The sequence below is a fragment of the Haliotis asinina genome, chromosome 16 (assembly GCF_037392515.1).
Source record: "Haliotis asinina isolate JCU_RB_2024 chromosome 16, JCU_Hal_asi_v2, whole genome shotgun sequence".
NCBI lineage: Eukaryota > Metazoa > Mollusca > Gastropoda > Lepetellida > Haliotidae > Haliotis > Haliotis asinina.
Genome location: NC_090295.1, coordinates 35,305,776 through 35,332,830, shown reverse-complemented (window position 1 = coordinate 35,332,830; position 27,055 = coordinate 35,305,776). Strand labels below are relative to the sequence as shown.

Here is a 27,055-nt window from a genome sequence, read left to right as displayed (position 1 = left end):
GCAGGTGGGCGAATTATGGAAAATATTACCAAGATAGAACAGTAATTGATCCCCGAATCCTGCTAATTTGTTGATAGTTGAGAATTAATCAAAGAAACACGACGAGAGGCTTGACATGTCCCCTGAAATGATGAATTGCCCTTAGCTATTGTTCAAGTCAGCTGAGCCAGATCTGCCAATTCTAGGGAGCAGACACTCGATGCTTAAACGCCCGACTCGTCCCAGTCTGTCCCAGATTTAGCCAATCACAGCTCTCGATTTCTCCATGCCAATTGTGGCTTGTTGTCATAACATTGCTGTGATTCATCTAATTTGCAATATTTAATGAAATCTACAAGTGTTTAACTGGGGGTTATTTTGTCACGGACAGCCAGTGCTGCAACCATTCACGAGATAAGGTACTGATACTCACTATCCTCAAATTGTTCTCTTATTCTTGTATATGTACTTTTCTTATCACATCCTTTCAGGAAATTTATTGTGTGCATTTTTATTCTGATGAAAGTCTTTTTAGAGAAATATTCTGATATTCTTTCACTGTTTATGTCATCCAGGAAAAACTGTTAGAGTTGTTCCCTGCAGTTTTGTTTCTGAAACTTTTTCGTGATTGTTGTGTTAGAAGTTTATTTCAGTTTGTAGACCATCTGCCCATGTACAAGAAGAAATACAAATGATGTTTTGTATAATTGCAATAGACAGACATTAGTATTGTCTGCAAAATGAAAACAGACATTTAAGAGATGATTTGATAAATTTAGCACAGCTGTATTCTCCTTCATATTTTTATGTTGTTGATATCCATACAAATATTTGTTGGTTATTAAGTTATAAAAATATTGTCATACATTTGATCTTTGAAGATGATTCATCACCCCATGGCTAGGATACTGTCAAAATCTTACAATGGACTCAGCTATTAACAGAGATTTATTGTGACTATGGAAATTCCTGTGTTGCTTGTATCTATTATTACTGATAGACAGATTGTTGCTTTCAGTGTAAAGAGATTGCCTGATTATATAGTCATTTGAGGAAAATGTTTACAAGCAGCTTTATTGAATTAAATCGATATTGATGCATTGTAATTTGAAGGTCAGGTTATACTATGTCCTTATTGCAAATAACGTTCCGTCACTGCTCTTGATGATAATACAATTGAAACATTAGTCTAATGTCTCTGTATATTTCATAACAAAACATGTTGTACTCATCTTTAATAGCTCTGATAGACAAAATGATTGTCTTATGATTAAATTTACAGCCAGTGGTCGGGTTGAAGTTATTCCCTTTTGTTTTAGATTTTTTCAAGTTGCTGTTATACATTTCACAAGACGTAAATTGAACAGCATCATGACCTAACTCAATAAATGTACTCTATTTCATGATAAAGTAGTCACTGCATTTATCTCTTAAAGAATCATTAGTTGTTCCATATGAAGTTAAATATATGAAAATGTTCAACAAAATGCATTTAATATTAGTTTGAAATGATACAAACTTGGCAAGGGAGTGCAACTGTGTATGAAAAATTATGCCATATCTTTTAAGACATTAACACCTATGTCACACTCTACGTCAGTGTGCACATGTCGGTTGTTGTCGCTACATTTTTTAGCACTGTATCAAAACACCAGTCATCAGCCAGGAGCAGCTTGCAACACATACTGGATGTAGTTTGAAAGCCTGGGAAAATTACAGGTTGTTAATTTTGGTAAATTTGCTGCAAAATATTGACACAGTTTGTTCTATTTGCTTGTTTTTTTGTTTCAGCTGGTGGATGACTGTGGTAAGGTAAAAGGCTGGGTGGACGCAAGCAATCCCGGATCTGGTAATTGGATGAAGTACATCCGTGGTTCCGAAGACAGGAATCAAAGAAATTTGATGGCAGTTCAAGTTGACGATCAGGTAAATAGTTTTTTTTAATTATTTTTAAGTAGGTTGTTTTTGAGTGTTAGATGTTATTGTGATGATTAACCATTTATGTGATGATAGTAGAAAATGTGACAAGCAAATGTGATATGGTTATTAAAATGCTAAATATTAAACTGGAATTATTAGAATACGTCTATTAGTGCATGATTATATGGTAGGAGTGTGGAATATGACATCTGGACTTTTTGGTCTTATGTTATTTAACCAAACACAACAGAAAATAATTTTTATTGAATTGGTATGTAAAGTGAAATAAAACTTTTCTTCAAAACTGTAATATGAATGGTATTTTTTTTAAAAAAAGCAAAAAAAGTTGACAAATTCTTCAGTTTTTCATTCCTCCTGTGAAGAAATGTGTGAACGGTATTGCTATTCATTTTTTCACAGTAAATTGTTCTGTGCAGATATCCCAGAATCACATTCACAGATCGTGTCTAGGCATTTGGAAATCGATTATGATAGATATACAATGGCTTGGAGTCGCAGGATAGGTGTCTTGTCATCCATTGGTCGAAATATGATATGTTGTTTACTCCAAGACTACTTTTATTGTTGACAGATGTCTGTTGAAATGAGCATTTGTGTATCTCAGCAATTATGTATATAAACTTATTTCCTCATGAAATGAATACACATTTGAAAGAGCAGTTCAAAGAACAGATAAGTGTATTTATGAATCTTGATGAAATGGATATATATTTTAATGAGTTGTTGGTAGAATTGATACATATTGTGTAGAGTCGGTAGTTGTTTGGATAGATGTATTTATGGGACTTTAATGAATTTGATACATATTTTTGTGACTGGCTGGTAGAATTAATTGTTTTTCTTTTATGAGTGGTTAGTTGAACTGATACACATTTTTAATGAATATTAGAGTCTTTTGAAATATTAGTTTATGAATTGTTTTTCATACTGGTCACTTATAGCGAAATAAAAACATTTGTAATAGTTGATTAGTATTTCACAAATGTTTGGTAGTATCACCATGTACAGTCCTGAAGAATCGATATCTCTCTCTCTCTCTCCCTCTCTCTCTCTCTCTCCCTCCCTCCCTCCCTCTCTCTCTCTCTTTCTCTCTCTCTCTTTCTCAGATTTGTACATAAATTTATAGATTGGATCCAGTCTTTTTCTTTATAAGATACATCATATTCCTTTCTCTCTCCATATCCACGTGTCACCCCCGTTTCCCTCTCTCTGTTCGCTCTCCCGATGTCCATGTGTCACCCTCCAGCACTGGTCATGATGATGATGGGATTGATTATGTAGATCATCACATCTCGTCTTGTCTGAGGCACTGAAATTGAAATTGATTGGCACACCTTCTGAGGTGCAACAGATGGCTATGAACATCAATAACACTGGTCCTTTCTTCACAATTTTATGTTTTCTACTATTTACCAAAGAATTCCTCCTTTGGTCCAGTTTCCTCTATAGGTAAGGGTGGTTGAGGGTGGGGAGTCACAGGGCCCAGCCATATCAGGTAGTGCAATTCACTGTGGACTGCCATCTTGGAGGATCAAGCATTAATGAAAAACGTTTGATTAGTTATGTGAAACATTATTGTTTACTGCTTACATCTAATTGTTGCTTTTAAGAACATTTATCACAAAAGGAATTAAGTGTGATTTTATGTAGATAGCTTTATTAATTTTGTTACATCTCACCATAAATTTGACCAGCGTATCTGACGAGAATTTCGGAAACAATCATTTATTGCAAATGAATGAACAAACAAATTAATGCATGAATGAATGGGAATGGAAGGATAGGAATGAATGAAGGAAGGAAGGAGTGAACAAACGAGTGAATGAAATATCTACCATGTGAAGAAAAACAAACCTCTGTGACACTCAGCTGCAGTAATAAATAATCACAAAGCTCCACAAAACTAAAGAAAATATTTCCTGAATTCTAACAACTATGGCACATACCATGAAATAATTAATTAAAAAGCTAAACACAGCAATAGCTATATAGAAGTGTGAAGAAAGCTATCTCTAACACAGTTCATGTGTGATTAAAGTTAAATACTGAAACATTTTAAAACAAGTTAACTTAAAGCTTGTGAAAAGTGTAATTAAAGCTTATGACAAGTGTGGTTAAGGCTTATGAAAAGTGTAGTTAAAACTTACAAGTGTGGTTAAGGCTTATGAAAAGTGTGATTAAAGCTTATGAAAAGTGTGCTAAAAGCTGAATGCTGCAACATTTTAATATAAGTTTGATTAAAATATAGAAAATGTGGTTAGTGATAAACACTGCACCATTCTATAACAAGTTTACAAAAAGTATGATGAAATTTACTCTACAAACAGGCTGATAAAGTCTAAACTGTGATACTGACAAATACAAATTTCAGTTTATCAAGATGTTTCAAAACCTTATTATTTTCTTGTCTCGTGATCTCTTTTGCAGTCTGTTTTTATCTCGAGGTTATGACCCATTTAAAGAGAATCTATATTTTACTGCAGCGGAACATCAGTTCGTGCACATAGTTACAACTCATTTCTGCGTTGGAAGTTATTAAAATGTTGTAATTTCTCAGCTGCTTGTGTATATGTTATTCGACCATGAATTATTATCACTACACTTCTACTATAAATAATCCCTTATCAAGATGTCACCATTCAATAGTAGTTGTCAGGGGACAATTATCTCCTTCTGACAACAGCATGAAAGAGGCCAGCATCTTTCCATCTGTTGCCAACTAAGCCTTAGTACGTTATATTCGCGATGTTTATGCAGAAATTCGTTGACCATGCGGTGTGCATCCCTGCTACACTGCATTAAAATTGATACCACGTCTTGAATGAGGTTGATAACATGACAATGGCTGTCGCAGTTTGTCATTATAATGTTCTATTGAGCTGCAGAATCTATATCCTTTCATGTGTATGTCTTATTGTTGTCCTTATAGGAGACGAAACATGTGAGCAATAAATTAAGCTGTTTCAATAGTACTTACAAACTGGTGTCACACGTGTTGTGATAGCTTGTTGGCGGGACGATAGCATCTCATAAACAAATTACATTGATGCACCAACATCTTGGCATAAAGATTTTCAATAAGTCATATCCACATTGAGCGAAGAGGAAGACAGCTGAAAATGATGTTGTACTGAATGATATTGTCTCCATTAAATATCTACTGTTGGTTTACTTTATGATATTGTCCACATGACAATTTATTATTGATGATAATTTATGCATAGTGTTTAAGCTGAAACGTCAATTTTTTGTCAATATGTAATTAATGATCTTTACTGGACATAAATCACTTGGTGTTATGCTGAAATGTGTATTAACTAAATAAATGTATTTAAGTTTAACATTAGATAATTTGGCAAGTTAAAAGGTTTCCGTTAGTAGTGTAGTAGGTGGTATTTTCAAGAAATGATTGCATTTAAGTTTTTGTTTATGTCAGTGTACGGTCAGGTTGAGCTTTATGTCATAAATGTATCATTTAGAAAAGGGTCAGCCTAACTGAAATATCTTGTGTGACAATTGCCAACAAATGCTGATTTTTTTACAGAATAACATTGGGCAGTTGGGAGAGTTTATTGTATTTAGCAGGAAAAGAAACCTTTTCCGACTACTACTACTACTACGACTAGATTTTTGTATAGCTATACAAATATCTAGTCGTAGTAGTATATGGATTTACTTAACTATCAGTACAAAAATCAGTGGCCAACAGGATCACAGCAAACTGACCATTTAGGGGTCCTAATGAATTTTTTACTAACAAGGGACCACAGGACCAATGTAAATTTTGCTCACTGTATGGGTTGGTGCTCTGAGCTACGTCTAGAATCAACAAGTATTTATTCATAAATATTTGATAAATGCTTGTAGCACAACAATTATTATGTCCACATTATGTCTCTGTATGTGTTCATGGCCAATAGACTGACTCTCACCTCAACCACAACAGGCCAGTCCTGACTGAGGTTGGTCTCTCACATCTCGTCACAGCTTGATTTTGACTATCAGTGTTGTCATATTAACTCTTTTATTACGATCTGACAACTTTCCCACAATGTGTGTGAATAAATGAAGCGTTTCTGTGTTGATACTCATGTCTCCCCCCCATCCTTGGTAATGCCCCCTGGGGGTATTGTTCCCTGCAGTCTAATCCTCCACCCATCCGACACGTCAGGCAACTCTCAGCCATGACCAGATCCTCATAGTCTTCTGATGGTCAATATTGCAGTGGTCCTGACACGGCATTCTGGGAAGGGATGACTTGGCGTCAGAAGGAAATAATAGGATGAAATTATGTCAGTTTTTTTCGGTAATTTAATTTACCACCCATATTGGTTGAGGAAGTGTGGGAAAAAGTGGCGACAGACAGTGGTTCTGTTTCTGAGGTTCTGTGCCAGCATTGTGGTGATTCTTTATAAGATAAATTCCTTCACTCTTGGATGATCGTATTGCCTACTTTCAATTTGTATCAAATGTGATTAATTTAAATACTTTATATGGGAGTCGTCTGCACTGTATTTCAGCTATTGAGCTATCTGCTTCCTCATACCTACACACTGAAACATTTTAGAAACACCCAGTTGAGGTTTTGTAATGTTAAGCAAAATGGCGCCAACCCACTAAGCTTAATTGATAATGGGGACGGTAAAAAAGGGAAAGTTGTGAAGTGAAGCATGTTTTTGATGTGATATCTTGTGATATCAATCACACATAATGGGTCATCAGTAAAGGTAAAAACTCACTCAGTCAGTCTTGCTTGTTTGCTGTCAAAAACACTTACAAATCCACTCACTCACTCACTCACTCACTCACTCACTCACTCACTCACTCACTCACTCACTCACTCACTCACTCACTCACTCACTCACTCACACCCAACCCACCCACTTGCTGACCCACACACACACCCCACCCCAAAACATCCCACCCACTTATTGTGACAAATACCCTACTCAAAATATCCCCAAGTGATGCATTACCCCTCAAGGTCCATTAACAGCTGAAGTTTAACCATCGCCTCAACAGCCGACACATAAGAACCATCTTGCTATCAGACGGAAACTGAAGATGAGACTAAATTGAATCATTATTAATGTCTTTGAACTTGTCTTATCACACGACACGATAGGCAGTAAATATTTGTCCCTCTGTACTCTCTACCCAGCACATTATCTTGTCTATTTCTTAACAACATCCCAAAGTGACTGTCATCGAGACCTCTTTAGCTCAGTGAGATATTAAAAGTAGATGCCTGGCTAAATCCTGGTTTATGCCAGCCATTGAAAACATATTTTTATTAATGTCATGAAATTGGAATGTTTTGAAAGAGCTCTCCAAGTTCTGTCTGTCCTTTGAAGAACCTAAGATTCACTTAGGACGTAAATATGAAGCAAGTAATCCAATGTCCTAAGATGCAAGGTCATGTGACCAGGTCTTCCTTTAGCCGTCTTATCACGTTAATTCTCTTGAGTCAGATAGCGATTGTGCTTGTCATTTGTAAATCTCCAACACATTCACTCAAAATTTATTATTCGTTTTCTTGGTAGCATTTTCATTTCCAAAAACATTTCTGGGCTAAATAAGGATTCACATTTGCATTAGATTTTCTTTAAGTATTTTAGATCTCTTTAAATTACTTGTCAAATCTTAGCAACAGTAACATTTAATGTGATCAGTTACAATATTACATCTGTCAAACTGATGCCATTTGACTAGAAAGAAATATATCGTATTAGTATTTTGTAATAGTTATTTTTTTTCTGCCAGTGGAATGTCTTGTTACCCCAAAAGAAGGTGAAATATGTTAATTACCTTTTGAACTCAGAGAGCAACTATGACATAAGCTTAGATTAAAGTCAGATTTTTATTAAGACTGTGAGCTGTTTAAACCTCTTATCCATAACGTTCATCGTCTCCAGAGAGCACCACACAAAAGGTACCTTGATGAAAGGTGAAACAAAATGTGCATGTTTAGGTCATGAATGTTAAACTCATTAAATATGTGAACCCCTAGTGATTTGTGGACCAGATCAGAGGGATTAGGGGTAGATTAGCCAAGAAATCCTCACTTACTAAACTGTATATCACGTCTACAAGAGAGTCCGTGATTTGATGTTCGGACATCTGGACTTAGACTCCCAACTTGACCGTCTCAAGCAGAGGATATAATCCGATAGATGAAACCTTGTAGATAAGAGACCCTAGCCAGCAATCTTTGCTTTAATCCAGATTATCTAGTGGATTATGTGTGAAAACCTGCAAATTAGCGAAGTGAAGAAATGTGCTTCAGTGTATTATGCTGAGGAGATTAAGCTACTTAGTAATAGAAGAAGAATAGATGTTCACTTCAAAGACAGGAGGATTTTAATTGCTTCACTGGGTTACACATAGCTGTTTTGGCATAGTTGACACGTGATGACTTGTCAGATTGGAGACGGTGTTTTCCTAACAACTTGTTCAGACACTGAACGACATGTCAGTTGAGTAATGATTTGATAATCAATTGTGGTAAAATCTATATTGATATTCTTATGTGTAATATTGGCATTGTATAAAACATGTATTACTCCTGTCAAAGAAGCGGATATTGAATAATGGTGATATACAACTAGTTGGGTATAGATAAAAGTATGTCTGCTTTAATTCCAACAGTATGACCATTGTCTACAATTTGATTGATGAAATTTCAAACAGAGATAGTCACTTGACTTTGTTGATAACAGATTTAGGTAGCGTGTTTATTTTAGCATTTTTTCATTCAAAAACAGAATTTAGGACTGCAATAATTTGTATTGAAGCTTATAGGTATGATAACGGGTTGACAATAGATCTTGTCCAATACTTACACAAGCTTTGAAGATCAGAGACGGCTGATCTCAGTCAGTGTAGTTGTGAGGTTAGATTTACAAAATGAGGAAATTGTATTAATTGTTTGAGCAGGATAAACATTGGTACTCGACAACCATCTGTGTCTCTCCATTCCTGATAACGTGATCATCATTTAAGTTTTTCATGTCATACATTGACGAGTTGACAGAAAACGTTTGTATTTTTTATCAAGAGTTGATATTCAGAACATATTTGTCAGGTAAACAGTTGTAGATAACAGCAATTTAGTATTGTTTGACAAGAGCGTAAATGTATGAAAAAAGGCTGCTCGATTCGTGACCTGTAGGCATGTGATATGATTGCGAAAAGTCTCGTTGGATATTTCATTCGACTTCACGTCTTGTCAGTGCTTATCAAGGATTGAACAAAGTTTAAATTTGATAAGTTTCAACTTTGAAATCTTTAGAGCATGCATGTTCACTTTAGAATGTGATAGCGGTGGACTGAACTAGAACATTTTGAAGAGTCGAGATTATATCAAAGAAACAAAGACTTGAATGTTTCAAATCTAGTTATTGAATTGGAGGCCTATGCTTTGATGTTTTGAAACATATATCAGTGTTGACGTGTCAGTACAGTGTCATAATGGCGGCAGGTTCTACAAAAATCTACCAAACTGAAATTAGGACTGGGAGCTTTGAGTTGGGAAACATTATGAATGGGTTGAAGTGAACAGCCAGCAGAAAAATCTTCTTTTTTTTGTAATAGATCAGAAGAGAATTATTGCCGAAATTATTTATTATGAAAATATATGTGTACAAACATTAAAACTGTATGAAAAGTTTTAAAAAATTACTGTCAAGAAATTAAAAAAGTCAGAAAACTGCATAAATGTGAAGACTTTATGAAGCTAGAAATTTTCATGGACATAAATATTCAATGGAACATGTAACTTAAGAAAACATGAAAGGAATCGTGAAAACTTGAAAAACATTAAAACTGTTGTAATTGCTATGTCTCACCTAATTTGTTCAGTATTTAAAGAGATTGGATTTTGTAATGATTTTGTCATGTACATATTACCTCATATTACAACATAATATAACTTAAATATATATCACTGAATATTCACAATCATATGTATGTATATATAAAGATATGTGTGTGTTTGTGTGTATGTATACACACACACACACACATTCATGGACAATCACATCCCCAATCACCTCCATCTCATTTATGTGAAATGGCTCCCACGTTAATTCACTTTATTATAATTCACTTAGTTAATTAAGTTCACCAAGCTAGTCAGGTGTTTGAACGTAGTTCACCTGTATCAACATTCTTCGCACAATGATAACGTAAGTAATTGTCCCCCTTTTGATACATTGTCATCACAAATCACCTCATCACTGACTTGCTAAAAGCTATGTTAGACCATGAAACTGGTGCTAATTATAACACCCAAGCAGGATTCTTCTCAGTCCATCTTCATCATCTCTTAAGAAAAATCCCCCCAAGCTACACCCAACCTGGAACTTTCTGAGCACTTCAATCCCCCCTCAGGTACAAAAACTTGCATGTCCATGGTACCTATTATGAAGATTTACTTTTCATCTTAGCTGACATGTTCATACAAGTCCGAAACCAGCCTGAAGCACTACCTTTCCTCTGTCCCTGAAGCTAATTAGCTTTGACCAATCAGGTGACCATAAAGGTAGTCCGGTCTGTGGGACAGTTCTTGTTGATACACCTATCATCACATCCCCCAGTCACTTGATGATGAAGTCATCTCATCGGTAATTAGCACATCAAATGCTACCTGGTTACCTGTGTTTTTTCTAATGAACAATTAACTGACTATTGTCTCTTATTAAGAGGATACAATACACAGTTAAACTGTCCATTGTCTTATTTGTAAGCTGCTCGTGGGAAGGCTTGCTGGGGGAAATTAGATCAAAGAATGTATACCTGTAATTAAGACAGGTGTGTCCTCATTTAAAGGTGTACTACAGAGCTGTGAGGGACATTCACCCAGGAGAAGAGATGCTGCTGTATGCTAGAGAAGCTCTGTACCCAGAAATGGAATTGGATGCTATGGCTATGCACAAAATAGAAGAAGGTAAGTTTCTTACCTGTGTTTTACCTGCAGTTACCTGGTTATCAAGGTACTTGCACACTTGCTGAAAGGACTCAAGTTGGACAACTATAGTGAGCAAAGCTTGGAATCAATCATGAAGGAATAAGTTATTTTACCTGTGAACTACATATGATTTACCTGTTGTTACCTGTAATTATTACTTATTCAAGAGATGCTTCATAAGTGATGGCTAATACTGTGGGAATACCATTTCTTACCTTATGTTATTGTTGGTCTGATTTCCTCTGTAATGGTTTCACTAATAGATTTGTTTACATTTAAAGAATTCTGAATTTATTCTGTCATGTGATTACTCTCATAAGAGAGGTGTGACAATTCTCACAATTGATAGTTGTACAGTGTAGATCATTTCTCCTTTCATATAGTTTCTCTCAAAAGGCTGAGTAGTTGAACATATTTTGTATCCCAAGACTAATTGTTTGAATTTACCTGTGTAATTATAGTTTACCTGACTGTATCTTGTAAGGTGGCATTAGTTAGTGAGAGTGAGGAAGTGATAAATACATCATACCTGGGCAATATCATTCAGTTTCATCTTCCTTAATATTAATCCATTGATCTATGTGATGTTTGCTTTGACATATAGATATTTCTAGGAAAATGTATATTTTTCTAAATACATGTTTACATCTTATTTGAAACTTGTTGTACATGATGTCCTATTTGACACACAAATGTAATATATGGTATGTTTGGGATTCTAAGTAGCACTGTGTATCCACATAGATATTTCTAGAAATATTTTTTTTCGAAATTTACTTCACACTGAAGTTACAGCTGTATGCATGTGAGGATTACAAAATGCATGTGAGGATTACAAAATGCCTTTTGAAATGGCATGTTCCTCTAGGAATGCACAATCCAAAAATGCTACCTATTACTGTAAGGAACCTTTAATATAAATATATATGTCAACAATAAACTGTCCATTAAAGTAGCAATAGCCAATTTAGCCATCAGTCAGGCAGTATTGACACCAATATTTCTGAATACTGATCTATCTGATCACAACAAAAACATCCAACACACATCCCTTCATCCATAACAGCTTCAGTGGCAACTTGACACCGTTCACCGATGACAGTAACAACATTAATTAATTACTAAGCAAGTATAGATAATGCTAATTAATTAGATCATTTAGATGTAACTGACAGTAACTACTGATGAATCCAGGAGATATTACCTGTATCAACAGGTATGGTATCTCTCATCTTGTTATCCTTTATTGGCTTTCACCTGTATCTACATATCAATTGAGTTAATTAGTGTCCCCAATTAGATGCTTGAATGAGCCTGTACATGTCTGCTGAGCTGTGACAAGTGATAAATACCTATGAGTTATGGACTACCTGTATATCTCACCTGGAACTTCGTTAAGACAGGTACTCTCCTGTACAGTAGAACTACAAGGAATAGAAGTTGTTCTTATATTTATTCACAAACATGACTCGGGACATAAGAGAACATCGTAAGTATTTTGACCTGATGAAAATAAGCTTAGGTGTTGATTACACGTTGTATGTTGTACGTACACAACATTTTGGGGCTGTCCCCCTCAATAGGTTAAAATTATAAATGTATTTTATGGAGTGATTAACTCAGTTTCATGTGTACACACATGTGGAGTAGTATTTCTGTAGATGAGATAGCACTACATAAATACCCATATAATAAGATAGCATCCCAAAGTTGTGTGTGTGTGTGTGTTGCAACATTGCCCTGCCAATTTCAATTTTTATTTTGTAATATGTATATATATATGTTAAGTAATGTTGGTGAATCAGAAATTCTTTTTTTATGTAGAAATTACTTTGTATCTTTGGTAACAGTTTAGTGAGATAAACACTTGAAACTGTGATACGTCGTGTAAAAACTGTGATAGTTTGCATTTATGATAAGGTGTTAAGTGGCACTTGTTCAGTATACAGGTGAAAGGGGACTTGGGAATCACCACCTCAGGTGAGACCAGTGTGAGTGATTCAACGACCCCTGATTTATGACAGGTATTTGGCTAGCTTTGTTTTCCTGGTAACAATTAAGACTATAAGCAGGTGAGAATACAGGTAGCAATAGTTACACAGTAGCTTGACAGGTAGAGATGGGAGCACTCATGTGTTCGTTAGGAACAATACAAGGCAGGTAGGACCAGGTATTGTCCTTTACCTATGACACAATGTTTGTTTTAGCTGCCCATAAACTATTGCTCACCTGTTGCACAGGTAAAGGTGATCATTGTAAGGTATTCATACTGTGTGAGATATGTGTGTCTAGTAGAGAGGTGGTAGCGGGCGTTATGGCGGTTTGATGAGTTAATTGTGTCAAGGTTTGAAGAAAAGTATTGCTCCTTGAACCATCTATAATTGGTGATTCCTAAATCTTTAGAAGTATTGCTGATGAGGTCTCGACAAGGACATTGGCACTCCTGAAGGTATTGTCATTAATTGCTTAAAATTTTATCTAATGTTGTGTAATTTTAATGAAATAATTTAAAATGTGATTTTTGCAAGCTCAGCAAAATTTTTGTTTTTTAAATAAGGGATGTTCTTTAAACCTTTTGGTTTGAAATGTTCAAGTTGAAACAAGATATAATGATGTTTGCTTTTGGTAATTAGAATAGGTGCATTCCTGTTAAACAAAGCTTAAACATTCCGATCTCCTGCCTGTCAATGGGTAACATCAACTGTATTGTCCAAGGTGCATGTCGAGAATGATCATAAGCCGATTGATTTCACGAAGGTGTGCAGATCACAACCAAACTATATCTGTTCATTAGAGTGCAAAAACTACTTTAAAGGTGATGTACTTGTATTAACAGAGACCTGTTACAATGATACCAGTGTTTGCTAAGATACCTGTATCTACCTGTCGAGAACAATACCTGACGAGTTGAGGAAAACACAGGTGCCAGGTATCATGACAATCACATTGTCTGTGCAGCTCTTGTACTCAAACAACGTGTCAATCGCTCCGAGTGCACATAAGGATGACTTCAAATGTTATCATCGACCTGTCAGTAGCAAACTGTATTATTGGACCAAGTCACGCAATTACGAAAACTAACTACACGCGTTCAAGTCACTGTAATCCCTTACAATAGATCTGTTCTGGCTAACCTTGTGTAGCTCAGTGTCCCAGGAAATAGGGGTGTTATAGTGGACAAGATAATACAACTGACTGGGGGGTGGGGGTGTAATGAGCATGTACCTTACCACCCCTCCATGTCGCTGCCTGTCCCTCCTCATTGAGTTCTACCCAGGACACCCAGTGTAAGTTTCAAGTACTTGTACTGCTCTTTTGAAGATCAGTATATATTTAATCTAGAGTTTTCTATTCCCTTCATGTCATATTTATTAGAAAATTTTTCTACTTTATTTTGATCTCATTGTAAAACTATGGCCAGTATTTTTTCAATAAAACCCCCCAAAAACTTTATTTCGACAAGTTCTTGTTTATGATAAATTGAAATTAATTTCAAGCAGATGTACTAGTTTCTTTTGAAGGTTAGTATATTTTTAATTTTGTTGGGTAAGGTTATTATTTCTTTCATTTCAGTTCAATTTATTTGCAACTTTATGACTGGGTTTTGTTTTTTGTTTTGTTTTGTTCTTTGGGCGGGGGTTGGGGGTTGAGTGGGGGAGGGGATTGTCAGTTCTTATTTAATGATGCATCAATAATTATCAGTACAAGTGATTGATTGCAGATGTAAATATTTCCGTCAACTAAATGATATTTCCTTATTTGTTTTTATGAAAATGTACCCTCTAATTTGTCTTCACTATTGATTTGGTGGTTATTTGTGTCAGGCAAGGGTTGTACAGTGTGGACAATCTAAGTAGAGCTAGCTGGCATAACATACATAACACAAGCATTCCTGGAAGCCTGACAGCTAACCATGGACGGGAAAATGTGAGATATCTCCACTCTTCAGTGTGCATAATACCAACAGTATAAATTTCATTTGATTTATTACTTAATCCATTATCAAGTATGTTCTTCACATTAATTGTTGCTGTATCCTTGTTCCAATTTCCTTAAAACAGGAAAAGTATGTAATTTTTGTCAGAAAATGTACATGCTTTTATGAAATGATTATGAACGGCTTTATTTGTAAGTAGTATCTAAAGCTGTGTGTACTGTGGGCATCCAGGTACAAGGTTTACGCTTGAGTGGCAATGTGAACTGTCACTATATCGAGATGGAATGACTACACAGGGCTAATAACTGATGCATCATGTACGTATGGAGGACAGAGTTGTCTGCTAACAATGTCGCCGGTCAACTGTGTATCTTTTCTCGTGTGCCTCCAACACATCTCGGTACAGGAGCATTGTCTATTTTGATAAGTTCCCAAGCGCAGTTGAAATTAGGATAAAAATAGATCTAGTGGTGTCATTTTGTAGGGAATTACTGAACTAGTCATGTCGTGTATCAAGTAGTGAATTGGGTCTAGGGGTAACTTGCCATGTAATTGATCTGTGTGCCACCTTAATGTCTGTGTATATTCTAAACATCCCCCGTTCTCTTCATTGAAATTCATTTTTCATGTTTTCTCAAGAGAAGCGGAATAAATGAGTTGCTCAGTGTAAAGAAGATTTTTATGGAGCAAAAGTTGATGTTTTGGATTGAGCTTAAACGACATATGGTCTGTGAATTAAAGAGTAAAATGTCAAGAATTTGAATTCAACACTTTTAAGTGCGACATTAATGAAGGTATAAAGTAGATATATTTATGTTTAGAACTTATGTTTAGTTCAGAATTGAATTCAAAATGACATCAAAAATTCTTTTCCTGACAGTGCTAAAAGTACATTCTGCCATCACAACACTTATAGAAATTTATATATTTATCCAGCGAGTCATAATAATTGGGCATTTGGGTGGCCAAGTGGTTAAACCATTCACTCGTCACACCAATGGCTCGGGTTCAGTTTGCACATGGGTACAGTGTGTGAAACCCATTTCTGGTGTGTCCTGTCATGACATTGCTGGAATACCACTAAATGTGGTGTCAAACTAAGCTCAGTTACTTACTCATCATAATAATCGCAAAATTGTTTAATAATTTCGAGCCATGATATCTTAACCATTGGGCAGTTTGGTAAGGATGATAGGACAAGTGCCAATTTCTTTCACTGCAATAGACTCCAGCTGATGAGTTCATCCCTGAAAAAAACCTCTCCCCTTCCCCCTTTATCAGGGAGACAAAAGGCAGTCTGCAACAGATGACGTCCTATCTTTCCTTTAGGACGCTAGGCCGAGAAGCAAGCCTGTAGGTAAACAATTAGCTCTATTATGACATGTTGGCGAGGATTACCCCCGTTACAGGTAGTCAGAGGATCAGAGCGTGGGTCCCACACAAAGCTCACGAGCAGCTGTCTGCGCCACCTGGCAGCAGACTGAGGCAAGCGAGTAACGCGTGCCTAGCCACGACAATAGTCACTCTTCACTCACTCTTCACGTACGATCTTCAAAACCCCACCAGTCGGCTTCGTCCCTGCTTTGTTGCCTTCTATTCATATTATTTTCAAATTTGCTATTGTTCGTATTTCACCAAAGATTGAATTAAATTCTTGCCTGTTCACCTTTTTTTTAATCAACAAAATATTTCCTATTTTACTTTTCAGTAAAGACAGGAGCATTCAGGAAAGGTGCATCTGCAAAAATGTCTTTATGAATACAATTTCATCCTTTTATATCTGTGAAAAAATAAATATTTTTAAGTATGTTTACAATGGGCTAAGCTGATGAGTTAATTTGGTATGAAGTATTGAATGTCTGACTCCAATATTAAACCAAGGTGGTATTATGATAAGGTGACAGTGTGCTTCTCATCTTCACCCAGGGTCATTCAAAAAGCAGGATTGCACAGACAATACCTGGACAATGGCTATGCTGGACTTGGTCAATATTTCCAATTGTTGGACTAGATGGTACATCAGCTCAATTAGAATACCCCATAGAGAGGGACATTATCTCTGCGAGAGGCTTTATAAGTGTTTTCACGTATTTAATGTTTTAAGTTGACTTGGTGATCATGCCCCAATAGCCAACAGATGGCGCTGTGAAGAAAGTTGTAGCAAATAAAGAAATGATTGACAATGGGTCAGAATATTCTTTAAAAAGGCTGATGCTTCTTTGCGATGACCCCTGGTCATTGTCAGCGTGCTGAGTCTATATTCTTTTTTGATTGGTCAGTGTGAGGTCATGAGAGAGGTCATGATACCATGTAACATTTTTCTCAGGGAGGGCTATTGGCCAGCAATGAATGAATTAGGGTTTATTTGTAACCTCCGACCTTTCCTATTGTTGTGTCATCTTTTGACTCCCCTCACCTGCCAGTGCCTCATTATAGTGCTGATTGGGCTTGTTATGAATTTATTTAATAATTTTTTAGACACATCATCATCATAAAACCATAAAATATAAGAAACAACTCCTAACCAATATATTTGTAAAGTGCAGATTATTTTTTGGAAAGAAAATTGCATATAATATTTGATATTCAACTTTTGATGTTAGTTTCAACTGGGAAAAATTGCTAGAATTAATTCATGATTTAAAATTGATAGTTTGTCAACAGCCACATCAAGATAAAATTCCTGTCTCAACCTTTACTGCCCATCAAAACAAGGCCTTAACACCAGCAAGGCGCCCCTCATTAAACCCCCACTGATCCTCTCCCCTCCCACCTCACTATAACACCCTACCCCCTAGGGCAAGTTGAATAGTACATTGTGTTGGCCAAGAATAACCCGCCTGCCTCTTCTCCTCCCAGGTATCACTGTTCAGCAGTATAACGAGGACTTTCTACCTGCGAATGATTGACAGGCAACACTGATTACATTCTCGCTAATTACCCAAGCTGGCCTATCAGAGCAATGGTCATCTGTGGGCTGGCTGACAGGGGGCGGGGCTTAAGCTACCTGTGCTTCAAGGGTTCTCACAATAATAAAAAAATGTTTAGAGAGATAGAAACATTGTATTAGTAGTGAGTTTTACCTGGAGTAGTGACAACAGTGTGTTTTTCTGTCCAATGGATATATGGTCTTTGGCTGAGAATCTTGTAGAAGCGGACAGAGAGTCGAGTTCAGGTATTTGTACAACTTTATTCAGTAGAAAAGAATCAAGGTTTTACTTTAGAATATAGGGATGTTTATTCATTTTCTTAAATTCATGTCATTTACAAAAATGATTGTACTTTGGAAAAATATCCCCAAATGTCCACTAAAGATTTACTGTTACACCTGTTGAATTCCAAGTATTTATTGTCCATTCATCAGTGTTATCTTGTCCGCCTTATCACGATATCCCCAATTCAAGGGTCCTCCTATTTTATAGCCTGTCGTCCCTTTTTCAGCCTCCTTCCCCCCACCCTCCCGTCCCGCCCCTCTCCGCTTGATCGACACACAAAACCCCATGTTGACAAAGATCACTTCGGATGGGGAAAAGCTTATGATATTCAAGCAAGCAATAGCTTCAATTTATGATAGGCAAGATTACAAGTTTATATGCTTCTTGTGGTGTTGGGCAGACTGGTTCAGAGCAGAGATAAGGATAAAGCTCGTGAGGTGGCTGTCAGGTAAAAACAGTTGTCTCGCAGCCAGGTGTACCAGGTGGATATGACGAGGGACAAATCTGCAGCTCCCTCAATCACTTCTTGTTGTACGATTTCTGATAATAATGGCCAGTAAGGACAGGGAGACTAGGACAGAGAACATGCAGGGGTAGGATACGCTAGTTATACATCGTTCGGCCAGCTGATGATGTGGGATAAAAGACGCTTCATCCTAGCATATGGTTAAGCTTTGACAGTTTAATTAATTGATAGGGTTTTAAAGGTTCTTGTTGGTCTCCTTAATTTCATTATGTTTATAAGGTAACATTATAGGTGCTCCGTGGTCCACCTGCCGAGCTAATGCAGTTATTCAGTCTCTTTGTCCCGTCACAATTAGCTGTCAAAGCCTGGAGATTTCTTTATCCATTAAAAGACAGTCTTTTAAGAGATTTGGAAAATATTGTATTGTGATTCTGGCTCTCAAAGTACTTGAAATTGAAAACAATAGGTTTTCATCAATTATACTCTTGTGAATATTTCAATGAGATCTTTTAAGAGTCATGGGAGCTTTTTTCAGAAGGTAATATTTTGGATGTGTCATTTATTTTAATATGCAAGCAAAGTGTGCCAGACAAAAGCTTTTAGAAATATAGAAAAATTCATAATTCAAGTAGGTGTTTTTTAAAATAACCATTTAACATTGTAACATTTATTGAACCTCTGTATGATTTTCTGTATTTTGATGCACTTTATTCGTTTTACCCAGTATTTCCACTACTTTACTTGTATTTACCTTGACAGGTGTGATAATGTGACAGTATGATGTGTCACCTCTTCTTGCAGCTCACAAAGTCACATTCATTAGCACTGATATCATTAAGACGACACACATTATCTCAACAGCCAATCAATGCCCACCGCCTAGCCTTAATTTGTACAAGAGTGATGTGACATATGGTCGCTAGAATTGTCCTCGGACAAGAAATCGCCACACAGTCAATGTTCATCCCACGTGTGAAGTTAACGTGTATAGATATTTCTGGTAATTTGCATCTGTCTTTCAGAAATGGTTTTCCAGCTGTTCTGTAGTACTTTATGTACAAAGAATATCATATGGAAATCTAGAAAATGAACCGTCTTACTCTTTACTTAATGAGACGATGAAGACTTGGGTATTGACTGGAAGCTGCAAGTTATTAAACCCTAATACCTTTTCTAGTTTGGTGAAGTTTTATTTGAAGTTTTGGATTAATATGGTTTCTATTTTTTTCCAGAAGATCGGACATACTCGTGCCCTGAGTGTGGTGAAGTTTTCCGTTCCAAAGTTGCTTTACGCCGCCATCAGACTTATGTTTGTGGTCGCTCCGCTGCACTTTACCAAGCCATGACCCGAGACTCTGGCGACCATATTGAGGCAGAAAGTAAAAGGTAAGAAGTCTTGCTGCAAGTTATTCCATCCTGGTTTCATTTTAGTCAAATTTTTACAGGCAATGTGTAATTAATGTTTTTGTCCTATACATAGGTATTATTTTGTGAGGTTTAGTTTCCGAGGTTGTTATGAAAATTATTTTGGTAATATCGTCTTGATTTATTCTCAGTTCCCAGGTGATCACATCACATAAAATCATTTAGCGTAAGTCTGTCGTTTTTCTGCATGTGTATTCAAGTTCATGACTGCAGAATGGGCAGAAACAATGTGTGGGATTTAGAATTTTGTGTGATTAAAGCGTTAAGTTGATTAACTCGCTTCATCAGCATGCTGAGTTTGAGTGGAAATATTTTGTTGAAGCATCTTGATGTTTGATGTATTTGGTTTGGTTGTAAGTGTTGGTGAATGTTTATTGTGTATGACTTACAAAATAATAGAAGTGTTGTCTGTAATTTAGTCTCGACATAATTTTATGTCAGAGTATGATGACAAAACTATTAAAAAAATATCTTTGATTAAAAGATGCATGAAGACCATAAAAAGTCACAAAACTTAAAATGTTATCTAGTGCATGTTTTGATATGGAGTGTTTGGATGAAAACATTATTCTTTCTTTTCACAATACGAGGACAGTTATGTGCATCAGTTGTGATACCGAAAACATATTCACCACTAGCTTTCTAATTTCAAAACTGAATCACCAAGTGATTCAAATTAAATCCAAAATATGTTTTCGCATCATTCTTGTTTAAAGTCAGTATTCCTTTGTAAGGCAGAATTATTACATTTGCCTTTCTTTTCAATGTATAGGGTTTTCAGTCCATACAAAGTTCCTAAATCATCTGGTTTGTGATAACAGGGTCTAAATCGAATAGAAGTTCTTTATTCCGCGGACACTGCATTGAGCAACAAATAATCATATATGATTGTAAATTGGAAAATCAGGTTACTGTATTAGAGTTATCAGTGTGGGTATTTATCAAATGATTGCAAGTGTAAACTGATAATGAAGAAAATCTATTCATTAACCAAGGTAATAGGTGACAGTGATGCATTCACAGAGTTAGAATCCCCAAGCAGGATTTTTTGTCCAATGACAACAGATCCTCTCACAAAACTTTGAAATTCCAATAAATGTTTGCAATATGACTTCCGCCAGGCAAAGCAAGCAATGAAAGGAATTATCTAAATCCCTTGTCAACAAATCACAGATTTGAGTGACAGGTGAACTGGACAGCCGCCAGCCAATGAGATGCTGTGTAGCAGAGAGGGATGTTAGGGTTTGTTGATAACGATAGGGCTCTCACACTGTGCAGCCGACAAACGCGTTAAGGTGATATTACCACCGGTCTGTTGACAATACGATCACTCAAACACTGGCCTGTTGTTGACGATAGGATAGCTTTGGGCCGGCATAGACGCTCTCTCTCATTGTCAGGGATCGTGGGTAGCTTAGACCCTTTCATTCAGCGACTGCTGGGGGTACAAGACAGTTGTCTGTTGGAGGGGTAGCATAACGGACGTACATTACGGATAGGCGAGAGAAGGATATGGGACTCTCTTTGCTCGTGTCAAAGTAATTTACCTTTCCCTTTTCATTCATTTGCCTGTATAGATGTTTTTTTATGATTGTCATTTCTCACAACTTGTTGCAGTATTGTTTTGATGTTTAACTTGAATGTTTTTGGAATTGTGAATGTATTCATGTTTTTCTTCAATGCTGATTTTATTGATTTTTTTTTCTTCAGAAATTGATTATCAGATTTAGATCATAAAAAGTTTTGGGGTTTTTTTTCATCTTTCAAAACAAATGCAACCAATATGGCAACAAGTTGATAGGTGAATATTATTGTACAGATGTCCGTCTTTGTACAGGTGTATATTGTAGCAATTTGATTTCAGCAGTACTGACTCCGATATCGCTAGAGAGACTGAGACAGGAGAAGGGGAATACAAGTGTGACGAGTGCCCCAAGTCTTTTCAGTGGAAGTCCAACTTGATCAGACATCAGGTAAGTTGTCCCACTAATTAAAACTTTGAATTTTACAATTGAAAACATGCTTTTATACCACTAGTTGAAAGTTTTGGTTTATGATTTTAGAATTTTGATGGTTTACAAATATAGCATTATACTTCAGTTCCTGACAGTTTTACCACTAATCAGAAGTTTTAGTTTTCTAAGGTTTAGGAATATAGCAGCACATTCAGCTAATGTTTGTTATGCCACTTGCCAGAAGGTTAAATCTTAAATTTTCTTTTTTGAGGCTAAGGAATATTATATCATTCTTCAGCTTCTGTTATTTGAAGGATGCCATATATGGTCTGTTTTTCAACTCTTCAATTTTAGTTGAAAATATTCGTGAAAATTATTTTGTTGAATGACCATAATATTTTTTGTTATTTACATATTATAGATTTCCCCTTTTTTATGATTTTCCCAAATTAAGTTCACAGTATTAATATATATTTGAAGTATGTATTTTTGAGGAAAATTCAATTTGAATTCATATTTATCCTAGTAGCTGACTCTGATTTTTATGATCTTATTTCTTATTCCTTTCAACTTTTCAGACTGCACACGACATCGGACGTCGATTCCCTTGTGAGAACTGTGATAAAGTCTTCACAGACCCAAGCAACCTACAGCGCCATATCCGTTCCCAACACATCGGTGCACGGTGTCACGCTTGCCCTGAGTGCGGCAAGACCTTTGCCACATCAAGCGGTCTGAAACAGCACCAACACATTCACAGCAGTGTGAAGCCGTTCCAGTGCGAAGTCTGCCTCAAAGCGTACACTCAGTTTTCCAACCTCTGCAGACATAAACGCATGCACGCAGATTGCCGGCAGCAGATTAAGTGCAAGGACTGTGGTCAAGCATTCTCAACAGTTACCTCCCTTAGCAAGCACAAGCGATTCTGTGAGGGGGCGCTGAGGAACGGCATGCGTGTGTGCTATTCAGCAGATAAGATGTCACCAATGTCTCTGTCACCTGGAAGCCAGCCAACACCTATCAATCCAGCTTTGATGGGACTGTATGGAGCTCGCCCTCCCTTTCCATACTACCCTGCTTTTGGTGCCACGTTCCCAGTCCTGCAGCCAGGAGGACATCTCCCAGGTGTCCTTGGATCGCCCATTTCACCTGGTGCCAAACTACCAGCATATTTCACACCTGAGAAGAAACTCTCACCTGAAGGCAGTAGTGTCAGCTCTTCTGAGAAGGATGACCACCGCGAGATGAAGGTGCGTGATGGTTCTGATGGAGAGATGTCCGACATGAGCACAGGAAGCGATCTGGATGTCAGCTCCGTGTCAGATGCCGAAAGCGAATCCAGTCATAAGAGACCATCATCAAGTCTTGAGCCTGGTGAGATCTGCCATCCCAAAATGTCCCCCCAACTGCCACTGAGTCTTACCAAACACAGATCTGATCTGCCAAATCTTACACCACCAAGCCACAGACAAGATGCTCCATTTGACCTGTCAAAGAAAACTCCATCGCCAAAGCCCGAGCTTACAACCCCAACCAAAGATGAGCTGCCCCTGGATCTGAGCAAGAAGATCACCAAGGAGACGAGCCCAATTGAAACTCCCCGCAAGACTCATGTATATGGCGAGATGAGATCTCCTCTGATGCCAGAAGTCAAGTTTCCTCCTTTCCCCTACCCCTTCCCCACACCCCTCGTCATGGATACGATGATGAGGATGGACAAGGAGAAGTTCCAGGCCATCCAGGATGCCGCTAAGTTCATGCCATTTCCCCGTTTCCCGATGGGTGGCCCAACATTCCCCACAATGAGCCCCTTCAGCCTCATGCGATCAGATGCCGATAAGACCCTGTCTCCAATGATGAAGATGGAAAAGGTTGTTGACCCTTATCCTTATTCTCCCAGTGGAAACAAAATGAAGGAACGCTACTCCTGCAAGTTCTGTGGTAAGATCTTCCCAAGATCTGCCAACCTGACTCGCCATCTTCGTACTCACACAGGAGAGCAGCCCTATAAATGCAAGTACTGTGAGCGTTCCTTCAGCATCTCATCCAACCTCCAACGTCACGTCCGCAACATTCACAATAAGGAGAAGCCCTTTAAGTGTCCCCTCTGTGATCGCTGCTTTGGGCAACAGACAAACCTTGATCGCCATTTGAAGAAACACGAGTCTGAAGGCCCAAACGTTGTAGACTCACCAACCAATGAGCTTGAAGAAAAAGACGATGCCTACTTCTCTGAAATTCGTAACTTCATTGGGAAAGCAACTGAAGGCAAACTAGGTGTCCATGGGGAAGACAAGCTCTCTGAAGAAGATCTCAGTAGTCGGCGTAGTCCAGTTGATGCTGTGATGGATGATGGTGATGATGAGGCAGGCGAAACAACAGACGACAATGACAATGAGAGTGTGAATGAGCCTCCCAATAAATCGGCTCGTCTGTCTGAGAACAATAATGAAAAAGAAACCAGTAAGTCTCCCGTGTCATTCATTGCCAATGGGTATCACCACGAAGGACTTGAGGTGTGTCCGAAGCCGAGCTATGAGCTTCAGAGTGGCTACACCCCAACTCTAGCCTGTTCTACATAAATAGTCCGAACTGTGTGATCTGTGACGATCTGTGACGTTCTGTGTAGATGCTGGTAAAAGGACCAATCAGTGTATAGATGTATATTGGTGTAAACTTACACTCGGGTGTAAATGTCGAAAGGTTACACAATGGTGTTGATGTACATTTCGTGTTGACTTGAATTGTCTTTTGTAGTTTGACGTACCAGGTCAATCAAATGGATTTCAGGGATGTGCTTTGAGGGACCAAGTTCTCAACCAATTGACTTTTTGAGTGTTTTGTTACACAGATTCTGTGTATTGAGTCTTTGCAGTTAATGATTACACCTTGTGTGTATGCATACCCAATGTATGACCCAGTGTATGTAAGAGTTGAGTGGATATTATTGAATTTTCAACGATGACTAGTCAATGGACTTTGTATATCCCACTCGCCTAACAACTCATTACACTTGTGCTGTTAACAACTATATGTCACATGTATAGATTTTGAAACTTTTTCTTTTTCATTTTGACATTTTTGAAATCTAATTATATTTACACTGTATTTAATATGTAGATTTATTTATACTGCTACTGAATATAAAACATGAATTTTCTAAGAAATTTGACTGATCTATTGTGAAGTGTTTTTTCCTTGGTGTGTATCTATAGCAGAGTGCTCACCCTCGCTGTGATGACTAGAAAAGAGTACTGCATCAGTGTTGCTAGAAATTTCAGTAGGTCCAGTCATAATTATCTTATGGGGTTTCAGTAACACTCGTGTCGAAAACTGTCAATCAAGAGACTAGAATCTCAGCTTTGCACATACAACGTCTAATCATAAGCCCGACAAGCAAGGCTATTTGCCCTGTGTGCATCGCTAACTGTAGTTTACGTCTAGCGCATATAATTTGGTGTAAGAAGTTTTATTTATATTTTTCATTTATTTGACCAGTCCGGACGGACAGACCTATATCCATTGCCTTCGTGTAACAGTATTAAACCATTTGTCAAAACCACCATAATATGTCTTGAGGAAGATAGTGTTTTGTAGTTATAACCTTCCATTCTTGCCAGCAGCCATTTTGTCAGGACCAGGGTCTCGAAACTGTCCAGTATTATACATTAGATGGTTGTTGTTAGCATAGCTTGTTTGTTATTTATTTTCATGCATATTTGTATGCAGAAATAGTTGTTAGTTTATAGAATTCAGCTGTCCCCCATGATATGGCTTCCATGTTTAACCACAGTATTGCCATTTTGAGTAGCTCCTGCTACTTTCCTCAAAACATATTGTGAATGTCAAGGCTGACACAAACTGCTATTGCAGTGTGTAATTCAAGTATTTAGACATTGTCGACACGGCCTCCCTTCTTAGTCCCAAGTCGACGTAATAGTGGAGCATTTATTTACATGTAGCACCGTTTTCAAGATTTATTATTTTGTTGCTTTTTTGTTTTTTGCCTCACTATGTCTCACTAAATTATTCGAATATCATCACCTTCATATTTATTTTCACATGTGATTCAACATGTTCTGGAATTTCATGAAAACAAAAACAATAAATCCATTTAATTATGTTCAAGTTTTTACCTTCTTTGTCTCCAAAAGCATTAACGGATAGTGTCCAGATTTTTTATAATGATGATTTTGTATATGAATATAACTGTCTCAGTACTTATAATAAGCATTATATCTAGTCCACCTCAACTGGCCCTAAATAGGTATATTTAATAAGGGTCTGAGGGAGCATCTGTCTCAATACTTACGACCTCACAGCTTTTGAATATCCATGCTGATTCATGGAATATTGAACAAGATGTAAAACGACATGAGTCAGATATGCTGTTTGTAAACTCGGCAGTTATCTCTGCCCATATGTCTCTCTAGTCTTAAGTATCTGTCGCTTTTCACAAAGTTATTGATTAGTTTTGCCTTCTTCGATCAAAGCTCTTGTTAGACATCTGTTGCGGGGTATTAACTTAGTGTTGTTATGGATTAGTGTGGCCCTCTGTGGGATGTCTTTGTAGGGGTGAGTTGTCTCCCCTTTTTATGGGGCATTGCCATGTGGATATCAGACTTGAGAGAACTTTCAGATAATGGAATAGCTTGACTATTGATTGTAATGAAGCTGTCAGAATCTTGTTTTACGTGTAAAGAGATTGTAAAGGCCTGGTTGTCCCAGTATCAGCTGTATCATTGATATGATTTAATACGTAACATTGTGGTTTATGGCGGTTTCCTCTCAGGATGCATTAAAATACATCAGTTTGATATTTGACTTTGTTTTTTATTTCCGATGTTGTGTTTACATGTTTTGCATTTGCCTAAGGGCAAAAGATTGTGATTAGAATTCTAAATATGTGAAAAAAAGTTACTCACTCACTCACTCACTCACTCACTCATTCACCACTCACCATGTAGATGATTGAAGAGAAGTGCGATTCAATGTGGAATATGTACAAAATAAATTAAACTGTGTGGCTCAATTTGATTGATGGGTAGAAACTCATTATGAACTCATTCTCTTCTTTCTAACCAAACTGGATTCCGAAATTGCCTGTAACTCTTCTCAAACTATATGTTACTCTTCACACATAGATGCTCCATGTTACTCTTCACACAC

General features: G+C 37.1%; 1 protein-coding gene across 4 annotated transcripts in view; it reads left to right on the top strand.

Annotated features, from left to right (window-relative positions):
* Positions 1–26,703, top strand: part of LOC137267589 (histone-lysine N-methyltransferase MECOM-like) — an 82,853-nt gene extending 56,150 nt beyond the window's left edge. For 3 of the 4 annotated variants that reach the window (XM_067802077.1, XM_067802080.1, XM_067802079.1), the window contains 5 exons: positions 1,771–1,905; positions 10,750–10,867; positions 19,739–19,892; positions 21,796–21,904; positions 22,465–26,703. In XM_067802077.1, coding sequence (XP_067658178.1) covers positions 1,771–1,905; positions 10,750–10,867; positions 19,739–19,892; positions 21,796–21,904; positions 22,465–24,468 — 2,520 coding nt within the window. In that variant the 3' untranslated portion in view covers positions 24,469–26,703. The remainder of the gene's footprint in view (positions 1–1,770; positions 1,906–10,749; positions 10,868–19,738; positions 19,893–21,795; positions 21,905–22,464) is intronic. The other variant, XM_067802078.1, reaches the window with a different exon arrangement.
* Positions 26,704–27,055: the final 352 nt, after the last annotated feature.